The 13,943-nt window shown below is 52.4% G+C and overlaps 1 protein-coding gene and 1 long non-coding RNA gene across 2 annotated transcripts in view; one reads left to right on the top strand and one right to left on the bottom strand.

The window, feature by feature from the left end:
• The window catches only part of WSCD1 (WSC domain containing 1), a 47,214-nt gene that overhangs the window by 14,743 nt on the left and 18,528 nt on the right, over nucleotides 1-13,943 (top strand). The window contains exons 3-5 of the mRNA XM_069542801.1: nucleotides 4,175-4,289; nucleotides 4,642-4,826; nucleotides 6,548-6,669. Coding sequence (XP_069398902.1) covers nucleotides 4,175-4,289; nucleotides 4,642-4,826; nucleotides 6,548-6,669 — 422 coding nt within the window. The remainder of the gene's footprint in view (nucleotides 1-4,174; nucleotides 4,290-4,641; nucleotides 4,827-6,547; nucleotides 6,670-13,943) is intronic.
• Nucleotides 548-2,866, bottom strand: LOC138414931 (uncharacterized). Its single transcript, XR_011247021.1, has 3 exons — nucleotides 2,675-2,866; nucleotides 1,782-1,965; nucleotides 548-771 (listed from the first exon to the last, which is right to left on the bottom strand). It is a non-coding gene; the product is annotated as an uncharacterized lncRNA (long non-coding RNA).

Raw genomic sequence — 13,943 nt, 5'->3', positions numbered from 1 at the left:
AGTACCTTCTGCACTCTGATTGATCCTCCCTGGTGACCCCCAAACCTGGCAACGGAAGAGTTAATGCCTAGTTCAGCAGGGACAGTCAGGCTCTGGTGTGGAATGGTGACAATTCAGACCAGGCCATGCCTCTCATCAGTTATTCAATATTTTGAATATCCCCCAGGATTGGAGAAAGAATTCGCCCTGGGAGAGGCGGTGGTGTCACGCAGTTAAAGATCTTCAGAGAAAGTGGGGAGAGGTGGGCACTGGCCCTAGAACCCTCTGGGAGCCCCCTTCCTCTCTTGGGGCTCTGTGGGGCCCTGCATAGCCAGGCTGGCCTCCCTGGTGGAGGCCCGCCCTCGGGACAGCTGCTGGAGCTGCAGACAAAGAGAGCGTCTCTTCGTGGCCCCGGGCAGCCCGCCATCCTCCTGTAAGGGGATCCGGCAAGCCTTGGAAGCCGCAGGAGGCCCCATCAATCACTGAGCATTTCATTATACCTTGGACAACATCCATAATGGAATAAAATGTCAGTAAGTTTACTAGGGGAAAAATAGTAACTTCTCCATAGCCAGTTTGTTTTTTATTGATAGTAATTTCCAAAGACATTCCAATATCTCCGAAGCCATCGTTAATAGCCTCACGGCATGTCCATTTTGATGTGCAAATGAACAGATGCAGAGTCACAGACAATAATGCATCGCCTCCGTTTCAGCCGAAAGTAATAAATCCGCCTCAGAGTGTGTCCCAGTGCATCCCTGGGAAGTCCTTTCTTTCTACACATTCTCGCCTCTGTCAGGGAGTTAGAAAAGCCATTCATTATTTTTCCAGGAAAAAAGGCTCACCTCCTCCTCACGAATGGGGGGAGGTATCTGGGTCTTGCTACAAACAGAGACGGGGCCAGCCGAGCGTGGGTGTTCCTCCAGACTGGTCAGTTCCACCCACCAGCCAGCTGGGAGCTGGCTAGCCTCTCCTTGTTTTTGAAGAACCCAACCCTGACTGCTCGAAACCCTTTCTTTCTCTTTTATTAATGTGCTCTGCTAATATTTACGGAGCCATCGGCACACCCGGCCCCAGGTTACAGTGTAGGATGAGAATAATAATAGCTGTCGCTTATCCGAGCATCTGTTGTGTGCCAACCATTGTTCTGCCTAGATGGACATCTGTTATCTCATTTAATTTAATCTTCAAACAGCCTTATGATGTCAGCAGCGCTATCACCATTTTAATGATGAAGGGCTTGCATTTCAGGGAAGTAGAGTAATCTAAAAGTGTTTATTATTAATAATGACACATTACAACAGTAACAATCACCCCTGAGCTCACACTACATGCCACGCCTGCATTAGATAACTTTCCATGTTATCTCGTGGAATTCTCACAACCACCCCATGAATTCCATGGGACCATGTGTGCATTTTACAGACGGGGAAGTAGAGGCTGCACATGCTAGGTCACACAGCCAGATAGAGCAGAGCCTGGATTTGAATCTAAGGCAGCCCATTCCCAAGAGAGATTTCTTCCCACCCCACCCCCACGCCCTGCCCCGCAAATGTGTATGTGCCAATCTCAGCCTCCAGGGGTCTTGAGCCCAGTCACCTCTTGGTGACCAGAACCTTCTGGTTAATTTCCCATCAGTGGTGATAAATGTGTAACAACCCCCGAGCCTGTGTTTTGGATGTTTACTTGAAAGCTGTAATAGAATTTCTTCTTTGCTGAGCAACACATGTCAGAAATCTCTCAAATATTAGTTTTCTCTTACTAAGTAGGCAGGCTAAGGAGAACGATTGATTTTCACTGACCTGGATGAAAGCTTTCTGGTCTCGGTAGTCCTGAGCTTTATACGAAGAGAGAGAAGCTTGCAGGGCCTGGGTGTCTGGAGCCCCGAGTAGAGGAGTGGAGCTTGTATCCATGGATGGACGCTGGGTGTGGCCATGTGTGTGCTGGCGGGCGTCCCAGTGAAGGCAGCCTCGAGAGGGTCATAGCCTGGAAGGGAGCAAGACCCTGTGCAGACACTGAAGGTCTTTGCTTTCGCTGCAGCCCAGTGTTCTCTAATCTGAGGTTCCTGGATCTTCAGCCATTTCTGGTGTGACAGAGAGTCCTGTTTCCTACCATCCTGGCCATCTTCCCCTTCCTTTTTTAACCAGGGGCCCTGGGAATTGCACATTGGGATAGCCAGTAGGACCAGCCACTGCATTTGGGCTCCCCGCTTTCCCTCTTGCACCCTCACAGGATGTCAGTGTGGGTTTTAGGAGCTCTGACCCACTACTGGCATCGTGTCTGACCTTGGCAGCAAGTCACCAGCCAAGGGGAAGTTGTGGTCCCTGCCCTCAACGAGCCTTAGCTCATGGTACAAAGACGAGACACACAGGTGTACACAGTTTTTAACAACAGTTAATGATCAGGATTTGGGTGACAGCAAGCTTTTCAGACACTCAGTGTGACAGTGCAGGGAAAGGAGAGGCTGCAGAAGACTAGAGTCGCCAGGGCTGTGAGCCCTGCCATCAAGGATGAGTAGAAAGCAAAGAGTAGACGTGCGGGAAGGAGCAGGGCCATGACCAGACGTGGGCGGGAGAAATGAGCAAGGGGAGGGGGAGGGGGGCCTTTATCCATTTGACAGTTGAGGAAACTGAGGCACAGAATGCTGAAATGATTTAGTCAACACCAGAGACAGATTTAAGCATGCTGTTCATACCCAGGAAAGTCACTCCCTGATTCACGTCCCCAGGAATGTGGGCTGGCAGACTCATTCCTTCAAACCACTCAGCTGGTGGCCCTGAGCTTCTGTTTGGGGCCAGCTTCTTGGCAGGAGTAATCAGCACCAGTCTCGCCTGATCCGGGAGCTCCAGGACTGGTGGACGAGACGGTCACTCTTCCCCGCAAAGCTGTTTGGGAGCTGGCTGGCTGTGGGGAGGCCTTGGGCACAATGCTTCCCAGAAACGCCCAACTTCCAGTGGCTACAGTGTGCTGCTCAGATGCCGCTTGAGACATCCCGGAGCTGAGTGCCAGTGTTTCCCCGGAGACGGGCAGCATCTTCATCATGGGTGCCCCATCCGGATCTGGGCGCAACTCTGTGGGTGTGCATTCGCAGCTCGGATGGTGTGATGGCGTGTTTGCAAATCCCTAGTGCATAGTTCCTTCAATGCGCTGTGCTGCGTGTGACATTTACACACCAAATGCACTCGGTAGCGTTCAGGTTCCCCAGGCTTCGCTGTACATTTCCGGGAGGCAGCTCCCTGGCGGGGTGTGGCAGGGCAGGACTATTTCCCACTGACATGTGCACTGTTGGGTCACTGATTTGTGGAGTCTTGCCCCTCAACATCGTCCCCTCCCAGGGATGTGCTGGAGATGCCTGACCTGCTGAGGGCTCAGGGTCCTGTGGTCCTAAGGATTCCCACACAGAACAGCCCTCTTACATGTTAATAGATGCCGCTTATACACCTCCAGTGATGGGGGTTTCTGCCCTCCTGCGATGGCTGATATTTTCTTTTCTTTCTTTTTCTTTTTTTAATATGAACCATTTTTGCAGTCTTGATTGAATTTATTAACAATATTGCTTCGGTTTATTTATTTATTTATTTATTTACTGGCCACGTAACGTGTGGGGTCTTAGCTCCCCTGCATTGGAAGGCGAAGTCTTAACCCCTGGACCACAAGGGATGTCCCAGCAGAGTTTTGTTTTGTTTTTTTTTTCTCTTGGACTAGCTCTCCCTGTTTGCAAAATCTCTATATTAGCTAAGATCAGACTTTACGTATCTCATTTCTTCCTTCTGGATCACAAGGAGGCAACAGAGTCTGCCTATCAGTTCGTTCATGGAGGTAGGCAGGCCTCTCCTGGCCTAGGAAGGGTAGGGATGAAGAGGAGAGGGGTCCAGGTGAAGCAATTAAACCAGCCAGACTTAATTAAACCAGGTGAGCGCTGGCGGAAGGAAGTTGTGTCCTGGCTGATGCCAGGCTCCTGGCAGAGTGTCTACAGGACTGTTGGCCATTAACTAAGAAAGAGGACAGGAAGGGAACAAGTTGGAAGTGTCCAGAAGCACTGTGGGGAAGGTTGGACCACAGCCTTGTCCCCTGGGCTTCTCTGAGAAGTGTCATAGCCAGGAAGGGCAATGCCAAGGGTGGGTTCAGGAGTTAGTACCCTCCCGCTCTCCAGGGTGTCTGAGTCTCTGCTGTGGTTCTCCCTCATCCCCTGCAGGCACCTATGTGGGATGCTTCAGTGATGACGGCCAGGAGCGGACTCTGAAGGGGGCTGTGTTTTTTGACTTGAGAAAGATGACCGTCTCCCACTGCCAGGACGCATGTGCTGAGCGGTAAGTGGGGGCCCCTAACGGTCAGCTCCACTGGAAATAAGGCTAAGAGGCACTCCCAGAGCATGGGAGTGGCGTCCCTGAGGTGGCGCTTCTGCTGCCAGTTGGCTGTCGGAGTGTGATCAGAGCTCGACCGATCAGATGCGGTTGTGAAAACCAAAGAAGGTTTACTGACGAGATGGCAGGGGATTGTGGGAAGAGCTCTGGGCTCAGTGTCAGGAGACCTGGGGTTCCTGTCCTGAGATTCCAGGGCTCACCCTTATCCTGGCCCCAGACCCAGTGGCCATTGCTAGATCCAGACCTCAGTGCCCCTGGCCAGGCTTGGGACTCACCCCAGGCCCCGTTCTGCCTGCAGGTCCTACATCTACGCTGGCTTGGAGGCCGGGGCCGAGTGCTACTGTGGGAACCGACTCCCAGCAATGAGCGTTGGGCCGGAGGAGTGTAACCACGAGTGCAAAGGGGAGAAGAGCTCCGTGTGTGGAGGTGTGGGCCGGCTCTCCGTGTACCGCGTGGAGGAGCTGCAGCCCGGCTCCAGGAAGCGTGAGTGCGCCAGCCTGTCCCTGAGCTCTGTCTGCCCCTGCTGTCTGCCACCTCTGCGTCCACAGCCCTTCATCTAAATTCTGGAGGGCGGAAACTGTGCTCTGCCTTCCCTACCACCTTCCCTGGACAGGCTTGTGGCAGGGGGCGAGGTGTTAGGGTTTGCCAAAGATCGCTTGAGTTCGTGACCAAATCACATCTTTCCTTGTCCTCTGCAGGAGAGAAAAACCAACCAGGAGGCCCAGAGCCTTGGCTTAGGTGTTTCTTAGACGTGCTGGGTGGCCTCCCATCTTTGGGTTCCAGTCTGTTTTGTCAGGTGCAGAGACAGACTTTGATTACCGGGACGGACCAGACAGTAGGAGTGTTTCCTAGCTACACAACACCCTGAAGTGCTGGTGAAAGTGAAAGTCGCTCTGTCATGCCCGGCTCTTTGCGACCCCATGGACTATACAGTCCCTGGAATTCTCCAGACTAGAATACTGGAATGGGTAGCCTTTCCCTTCTTCAGGGGATCTTTCCAATCCAGGGATTGAACCCAGGTCTCCCACGTTGCAGGTGGATTCTTTACCAACTGAGCTATCAGGGAAGTCAATGAAGTGCTGGGTAAAACTGAACAAGTGTTGCTGTAAATGCAAAGCTGAACTATCAAGAAAGTAAGGAAATCCCTGGCTCCAGTGGGAACTAGGAATCATGAGGGTGAGATGAAGACAGTTGACGACGCTGTGCAGCACTGGGTCTTCATGGGGGAAGCTGCTGCTCTTGGCGGCCACACGACTTAGGTTTTAGTGTCCACGGAGGACAGAAAAGGAGGTTTTGAGTCCACCAGCATAGGGACCTGGATTGAAACTTCTTTGTGACGTTGGATTCAGTTTCACTGAAGTATGTACATCAGTGAAATTTTAGATTAAAACAAACTCCTGCCAGAGACAGAAAAACGCGTGTGTTTGAACTGAGCTTCAGGTTGGGATCAGAGGAAGGTGCAGAGTAGGTCATCTGTGGCTCCATCTTGGAGGTGCCCTCCTGCTCTAAGTGGCCTGGGACTCTCACCTGCGGAGCAGGGCAGAAGGGTGTGGAATGGGAGTGACAGCCTGTGCCACACCTGAAGTCTAGAGGCAGGTGAGGCTCTGCCAGCAGCATCTTAGATCACTAACTTCTCACAGCTCATGCCACATCCTTACCTCTCAGCATGTATAGGGCACCTGCTGTATGTCAGGGTCAGGGCTGGGTGTGGGGTGCAAAAGGGTGACCCAGGTGCCGCCTCCCCACAGGCTGCAGGGAGGTACTCACAGTGGAGCATGGGTTCAATCCCTAATCAGGGAACTAGGATCCCACATGCTACACAGCATGGTGAAAAGAGAAAAAAAAAAGTCAGATTTGTGGAAGGAAGGGAGAAAGAGAAAGGGCGAAGAAAGGAGGGAGGGAGGAAGGATGGACACTGTCCCCCGAGGGCTGGCAGGAGTTGCAAGTCATGAGTTCAGCAGCTTCAGCCAAGTGGTCCCTTGTCAGTGACCCTGGTGAGCAAGGTTCTGGGATCTGGTTTCTCTCAGGAGCCTGGCTTGACCACACATAGCCTGTCTGGGCAGTTTACCCTCTCCAATTTGGAATCTGCTCCTCCTGAGTGTAATTCCACCTATTTCAGGATCTGAAGCTGCCATTTCCTCCGGGTCAGGCCCCAAGAAGGGCAGGCTCTGCTTCTCACCAGATCCCCGTTTCTTTCCCCGCAGGGAGGACCGTCACGTACCGGGGCTGTTTCCGATTGCCAGAGAACATCACGCATGCCTTCCCCGACTCCCTGGTACAGGCCAATGTGACCGTGGAGACGTGCTCCGGATTCTGCTCCCAGAAAGTAAGAGAAATTATGACTTCACAGCTGTGTCCTTTAACCATCCAGCCAGAGTGGTGGTCTCAGGGAGGGGCAGGTGCCCGTGGGGGACTGCAGCTCTCTGTCCTCCTTGGAGCCCGGGTGGGAGCTGAGGAGGGAGGGAGGCGGGCTTTGCAGCAGAGTTGCTGAGGACGCCAGCAGGGAGCCTGCTGATGCTGAGATCCGAGCCTGGGTGGGGGATCGTCAGTGAAGTTTGTAAAACTGAAAGGATCGTGCCTTTCCCGATGTGATGTGAGCTCTTGGCACAAGTGTCAGATGTTAAATTGACTTGGTTTGGAAGCCGGAAGATGCTGGCTCGGGACTCGGGGAGTGCTGATGGATTTTCTGTTATTGGCACTGACAGCGTTGGGCCAAGAATCTGACTTCAGGGGCTGTAGTCGCTCAGGTCCCTTTGGTCCCTTAGTCAGGGCTGAGGCGTGGAGTGTGACTGTGCAAGTGCTGGGCTGGGTACCAAAGGCCATGTGCCTGCACCGCCTGTTGGCTCTGGGGTGGGAGACATCGATCAAGGCCAGATAGGGTTTGCACATGGCATGATTGGGGTGGGGTGTGAAGCAGGGCTGGTGAGACATGCAGGCTGCCCAGAAAGCTTTGAGATCTGAGGCTGGAGACCCGAGATCTCCAGACTGGGCCAGACGCTATGGCCCTGGAAATGGCCCTGAATGGCAGTAGGCTAGGACTTGGGGCTGCTCCAAATCCTGGGGTCCACTGGCTTTGATGGGACTATAACACGTGGCAGTGTAATCGAGTGGGGCTAGGAGATAGGCAGGTCCTGGCTGTGATGGGGATGATGATGGTTATCAACCGTCCTAACCAGTATTCATCATTTTTTCCATGCCAGTTTCTGTTCCAACTTCACATGGGTTAACCCATTTAATCCTCTTGACAACTGAATGGGATAGGTGTTCTGAGTAATTGCATCTTGCAAGTGAGGAAACAGAAAGCTTAAGCATTCTGTCTGAAGTCACACAGCCAGGAAAGGGGAGAGCCAGGAATTGAACTCTGCCTAGTTCTGTAGCCTTCTGGTGCTTTGAAGGGTGCAGGGAGTGGACTTCAGTGAAAGCACATGGAGCTGGACACAAAGACATGCCCTCCAAGGGCCCCTACTCACCAGGAGCCCCCTTCCCTCTGCTCTGTGCTCCCAACCCCCTTGAGATGCTTCCCTTGGAGATGGGGGGAGACAAAGCCTTTTTCCTACATGCTTTCCTCTTGCATAAGCGCAGCCTTTGAAGTGGCTCTCTTCCATCTCCAGCATTTCCAAAGCCACTGCCAAGGGTGTCTTGGTGTCAGGGCTTATGAGACACAATACTGGGATCCAAGAAGACCATTTTGTTGATTCACAGACCTGGGGGCCTGGTCTGGGGCCCCCTTCTCCCCCTCTCCCACTGGTAGGGCCAGAGCCAGCAGAGATGGCAAGAACACCTGCTCACACAGCAGGGAAGCAAACCTCCCACTCTGGGCTCCCTTCGCCCCTGCAGTTCAGAGCGGCTCCCTGGAGAGACCCCCACTGTAATCAGAGGAACTCGACTGGTCCAGATCCGCTGGCCTCCTGGGTCAGCAGATGCACAGGCATCTTCCTGTATGCTGGGTGCTGGGTTGCAGCCTTCCCCCTGCTGGTCAGCTCTGATCCTCCCAGCACTCTGTGAAGGGGGATCCTCTGACCCCTGCTTGCTGCAGAGCCAGCGCAGGTTTGCAGGAGTAAGAGTTCTCATACATAAGCATGGAGGGACTGGGTTTACATCCCACTCTTATCTGTCTGTTAGTTGCTCAGTCATGCCCGACTTTGCAACCCCATGGACTGCAGCACCACCCCGTCCCCCATAGGCTCCTCGGTCCATGGGATTTTCCAGGCAAGGATACGAGAGTGGTTTGCCATTTCCTTCTTGTATATATATATATAATTTAATTCATTTCTCTTGGGCTGCATTGGGTCTTCACTGCTGTGTACAGGCTTTCCCTAGTTGCGACGAGCCGGGGCTACTCTTCACGGTGGTTCGAGGCCTTCTCGTTGCGGTGGCTTCCCTTCTTGCAGAGCACAGGCTCTAGGCATGCAGGCTCAGTGGTTGTGGCACACGGGCTCAGTTGCTCCACGGCATGTGGGATCTTCCTGGACCCATGTCCCCTGCACTGGCAGGCGAATTCTTAACCGCTGGACCACAGGGAAGTCCCCCTACATCCCACCCTTGACCCCATGCCCCAGCTTTTCATGCTGCTGCCTCTCAGTGTGACATTGGTGGAGGAAGGGGACAGGTGGGTGGGCTGTCGAGGAGGAGACAGGAAAAGAAAAGAGGAAGGGAGCCGGGAGCCTCGCAGCTGTGCGTCTTTGGTGCTTTAAATTATTTTTCCTAGATGCTCGCGTGGATCACGGTGAAAGGACACCCAAGGGTGTCCAGGAGAAAGTCTTCCTCTCACCTCTCTGTGTCATCCACTCTGTCCTTCCTTGGATGCAGGTGATGGGCCTAACCTCTCCCTTCCACTCTCAGAGAAATTCTATGAATATTCAGGCAGTTGTTCCTTTACAGAGTCAGGATGGCGTTACAAACCCCACAGATGGTGGCGAGCCATACGCACTACCCTGCCCCACTCTCCTTCCCTGTGTCTTACAGACTGCTTCAGATTGGCGCAGGAAGCACTTCCTCACTCTTCTATGCCATTACATGGATGTCCTATAATTTATTTAACAAACACCCCACTGTTAAGCATTTAGGTGGTTTCCAATCTTTTGCTTTTACAAACAAGGTTGCGATGACTATCCTTATAGGGGGGTAGTTCTGTGTTGGTGGTGGATCTGCCGGATACAATTCCTAGGAGGGGCTAGGTCCTTGTTCTGTGAGTAAACTTTGCTATACTGCCCTGGTCAAAAGCTGTGTTCATTTTATGCATCCCTCCCCACCCCAGCCCTGCGTGAGAGAGAAGCAAGGCACCCCTGAGACTCTGCTGTTGGGGAGGATGGTTTCAAAGCCACATTCCAGGTGGATGCTCCAGTGTATGGAGGCACCTTCCCTGGGGCAGCCCATGAGGGGCCCAGACACAGAATTCGAAGCTTTTAAACTCTTCAACGCCTATTTCCAGCCTTTCTTCAGATGTACTGACGCAAATCCAGGTCGCTGCAGTCTCTCACTGGAGCATGTGCCAAATGAGACCTGCAGGCTTTTGGTACCTTATGCCACTTTGCACCTTAACGCTTCATACTTCTCCCCTTGAGATGCATTTCGTGGATGGGTTACCTGCTCAGCTCTGGGCAGTGATGCTGCGAATTGTTTAGATAGAACAAGGATGAAGGGGCACCCAGGGTTCTCATAAATGGCCTTTGCCCTCCAGGCATCAGGATCTGTGCTAACGGCTTGGCTCCTGTCCTCGCCTCCCCTGTATCATCGAATGGGGGGTGGGGGCTGTTTTCTTGGGTCCCGTTGTTTAGACCCACAGGATGTTGCAGCTGTGAGTAGTCACTATTTCCAGCTTTCATGTTGCAAGCAGGTCTTGGCAGGACACACTTAGTGGGACAGGTGCATACGCTGACGCTGGGTGGGGGGTGCCAGTCCCTGCTAAAGAGAGGCTAAGACAGGAAGCAGGGACTCTGGCATACATCAGAGTAAGGTCAGTGCCTGATGGAGATGAAGGAGACTGGGAGGAAGGCTCAGGGAAGAGGACTGCAACTTTTTGGAAGGGTTGTTAGTTGCTCAGTCTTGTCCGACTCTTTGTGACCCTATGGACTGTAGTTTGTCAGGCTCCTCTGTCCATGGGATTTCTCAGGCAAGGATACTGGAATGGGTATCTCCAGGGGACGTTTCCAACCCGGGGACTGAACCCAGGTCTCCTATCCTGCAGGCAGATTCTTTACTGTCTGAGCCACTGGGGAAGCCTTAGAGCCAGCAGATGCTGGGCAGTGTCAAAGGGCAAACGAGGGGTGTGAGGAATGCACGTAACTGGCAGGGGTGAGGGGGCTGGGAAAGCAGCCAGCCTGCCCACCCAGTGTGCAGGGCTCCATGGCACCGTGTGAAAGGTAGGGCGGGGACAGATTGCGATGGGCCTCAGAGGCCTGCCTCTCAGTCCAGATGTTTTTCAGTTGGTAAGAGGGAGCTATGGACGGTGTTGAGGGGGAGAGGGTGGTGTAACTGGTGTGGGCTTCATAGCTGTGGGTGGGATGCTAGGATCCCTCTGGGAGGCAGTGGTCCTCAGGGCCACCCCCAGAGATGCCTTGGCAATACTGGCACCCAAGTTTGCCTGTGACCTGCCTCTGGAATTAGGGATTCCAGGTAGGGCAAGGATGATGCTACAGATGTGCTTGCAGGTAAAGCCGCCATCTATCTGAGAGAGAGCCTTTGGTCCCCAGAATGTCTGTTCCTCCCTTCTCCCTTGTCCTGTCCTGTGGTTGTGAGAGTGACTTGGACTCAGGCCTTCTGGATGGTCCCCAGCAGCTTTCAGCGGGAGCTGGACTAGGACCCCGATCTCACTCTACGGCAGGGTTGCTCATCCTTGCAACTGTTATCAGTTGGGTCAGCTACTTTGTGCGGGGATCTGTCTGTACATTGTAGGATATTTAGTATCCCTCTATCCTGCTACAGACCAGTAGCACCGCCACACTTAGATATGACAACCCAGACTGTCTCCAGACATAGCCCGGGGTCCCTGTGGCACCCCCACTGAGAACCACTGTCCAGCGGGCCACCTGGAACCTGTTGGCTCAGCCATGCCGAGACCCAGCTCACATTTGCCATGCGTCTGAATCCCAGTGATCGATTATCTTCTACAAATATTTAGGGAGGATGAAGGAGCAAATTCCACCTCCAGCCCTGAGGTCTGGTAGATGCAGGATCAGTCAGAAATTGAGGCCTACAGGGGTCATGGTTCTATTTGCCGGAAGGGTTTTCTTTGTCCTCTCCTTGATGTGGAGGGTGAGAGAGAGAGGTGAATTTGGGGATTTCTGGCTGTGCTTTCCTGCCTGGAGTGCCAAGCACTTCCTCTCCAGAAAGGCCAGCAGCAACCAAGGCTGCAGAGACGTCCCAGTTGCAGCTTCATCTCATCCTAATTTGGCTTCTAGACAAGCTCAGATAGATGTACTGCAATGTGGGAATGGTTACGTGATGCCACGGCCATACAGTGGACTGTAATACAGCCATTGAAAGTGTTTTCAAAGTCTTTTATGATGGAAATGCTCACAGCAGAATGTTAAATGGGGCACAGCTAAATCGGGGAGTGGGGGCTACAGGCTTAATTAGGGCTGACTGGGCAGGGGTGCCAAGAGCAGCAGATGCCAGAGGTGGGGCACAAAAGCAGGAAAAGAGGGGGTGCCTTCCTTGTGCCATGCCCCAGTTTTGAGCACCATCTGAGGTTTATTTGTGGCTCCCGATAAAAATCTCTGCGGTTTTTTTTTTTCTTTGCTAGTTAGTTACAGTGGATTTGGGGAGCTCCCAGAATGTAGTTTGACAAGGAAAGAACATTTTGGGCCACATCAGCATCTTAATGATCTGACTGTCTGCCAACAAGAGCAACTTGACCCATGTAAATGTGTTTTTAAACACAGTAAAATGATCTTGTCTAATTTTCTGCGATCGTGTCGGAGCTGGAAGAAAACCTGCTCATTCTCAGTCCTCCGGATCCTGTCACCTCCTTCATTTGGACAGGAGGTGAGAATGAGCTGAGCTGTTTGCAGTGCTGCCCATTTGGGTGAGGGGTCATTAATTTTGAAGCCCCGTATTGGTGCACAAGTAGACAGGCCCTTTATGGGAGCGTGTGTTCCACGGCAGGGCTGATGTGTGAAATCCAGCACCATCTGTAAATAGGTTACTAACGTGTGAAGCTTCAGCTATTAAGCCTTGTGATCTGAGGCTTGTTCTTCCAGCGACTGTTAGTAGTTCTACCGAGAAAGGCTTCGCAGGGAGAGGTGTTATCCTTTCCGCCTGCCCCCTTTTAGCCTCTTTTGGGGTGTGTGAGTTCTGCATACAGAATAGTAACCACCTGGATGTTTTCCCATCGATGTATCTTCTGAGGTTTTTTCCCTTGTCCATTTAATGGAGGCGCTAACCCAGCCGCCTGTGTGATGGAAAGGCACAGATTAACTCTGAGCCTACTTGTTCTCTGCTGGGCGGTGGCCTGACCAAATCCCCTTGGATCTTGATAGATGCAGTCCATCCTGCGTGGCCCCATTCCCTCCACTGGGCATGAAATTTCACATCTCTGCCAAGGATTGGGTCTGTACGGGTCTGGGTTTTGTGAATTAGTACCTCTGTCTGCTGTCTGGGGCTCCAGTCTGTGGAGAGCCATCGCCCAAGGGGACACTTTAATGTTTGCCCCAAGCTATCTTGAGGTGGCACCTTTGAGGCTGGAGACATGGAAGGGGACTAGTGAGGCAGTGCTTCTAGTGGAGAAGAGTGGATACAGGGAGATGGCCCAGTGCCCCCGCCGCCACCCCATATGTTAGCCTCCCCCAGACTCAGACCAACCAATCTGCCGAGAATCTACTCTCTGAAAGACACCTTAATAGTATGGTTGTTCCTTGAAGAACATGGTTGGAACTGTACTTGTCCACTGATACATAGATTTTTTTTCAGTGAAAAGATACCACAGTTTACATCATCAGCCACTGGTTGAATCCGTGGATGTAGAACCACAGACTTGAGGAGCCGAGGATTTTGTTATCAGCAGTGGGTTCTGGAACCCATTCCCTGCAGATACCAAGAGATGACTGTATTTCACTCCATCCACAAATCCCCTTATAGCTAGAGAAGTCAAGACTCCATCTGTCTGAATTTAAACTCATACCAGAACCCTTAATCATTAAACTATGCCCCCCCCCCACCGCCTTTTACAGATGATAAAATCAAGGCTCACACTGCCCAATAGTTTGTTGACAGTCATGTAAATGGGATTCAAAGCCTGGGATTCCTGGGGCTTCCAAGTGGCGCTAGAGGTAAAGAACCTGCCTGCCAATGCAGGAGACATAAGAGACATGGGCTCTATCCCTGGGTGTAGAAGATCCCCTGGAGGAGGGCATGGCAAAGCCTGGGATTCCTTATGACAAGCCTTGAACTGGGTCTACTTCCCATAACTGCCTCCCCAAACCACACAGCTGCACACCTGCATTCAGGTCAGAGGGAAACATGCTCTCAGTTCCAGGATCAGTAGGTTTACATTCAATCTGACATTTGCCTGAAAGCAAAAGTCAACGCCCTCACCCCCCATCTCCCTCCATGGGCATCTCCGCTCCTTTTTGTGTTTTGAATGTTACCCAGTTCTGCCTC

The sequence above is a fragment of the Ovis canadensis genome, chromosome 11 (assembly GCF_042477335.2).
Source record: "Ovis canadensis isolate MfBH-ARS-UI-01 breed Bighorn chromosome 11, ARS-UI_OviCan_v2, whole genome shotgun sequence".
In the NCBI taxonomy this organism is placed as follows: Eukaryota; Metazoa; Chordata; class Mammalia; order Artiodactyla; family Bovidae; genus Ovis; species Ovis canadensis.
Note: the sequence above shows the minus strand (reverse complement) of the source record. Positions and strands in the feature narration are given on the sequence as shown.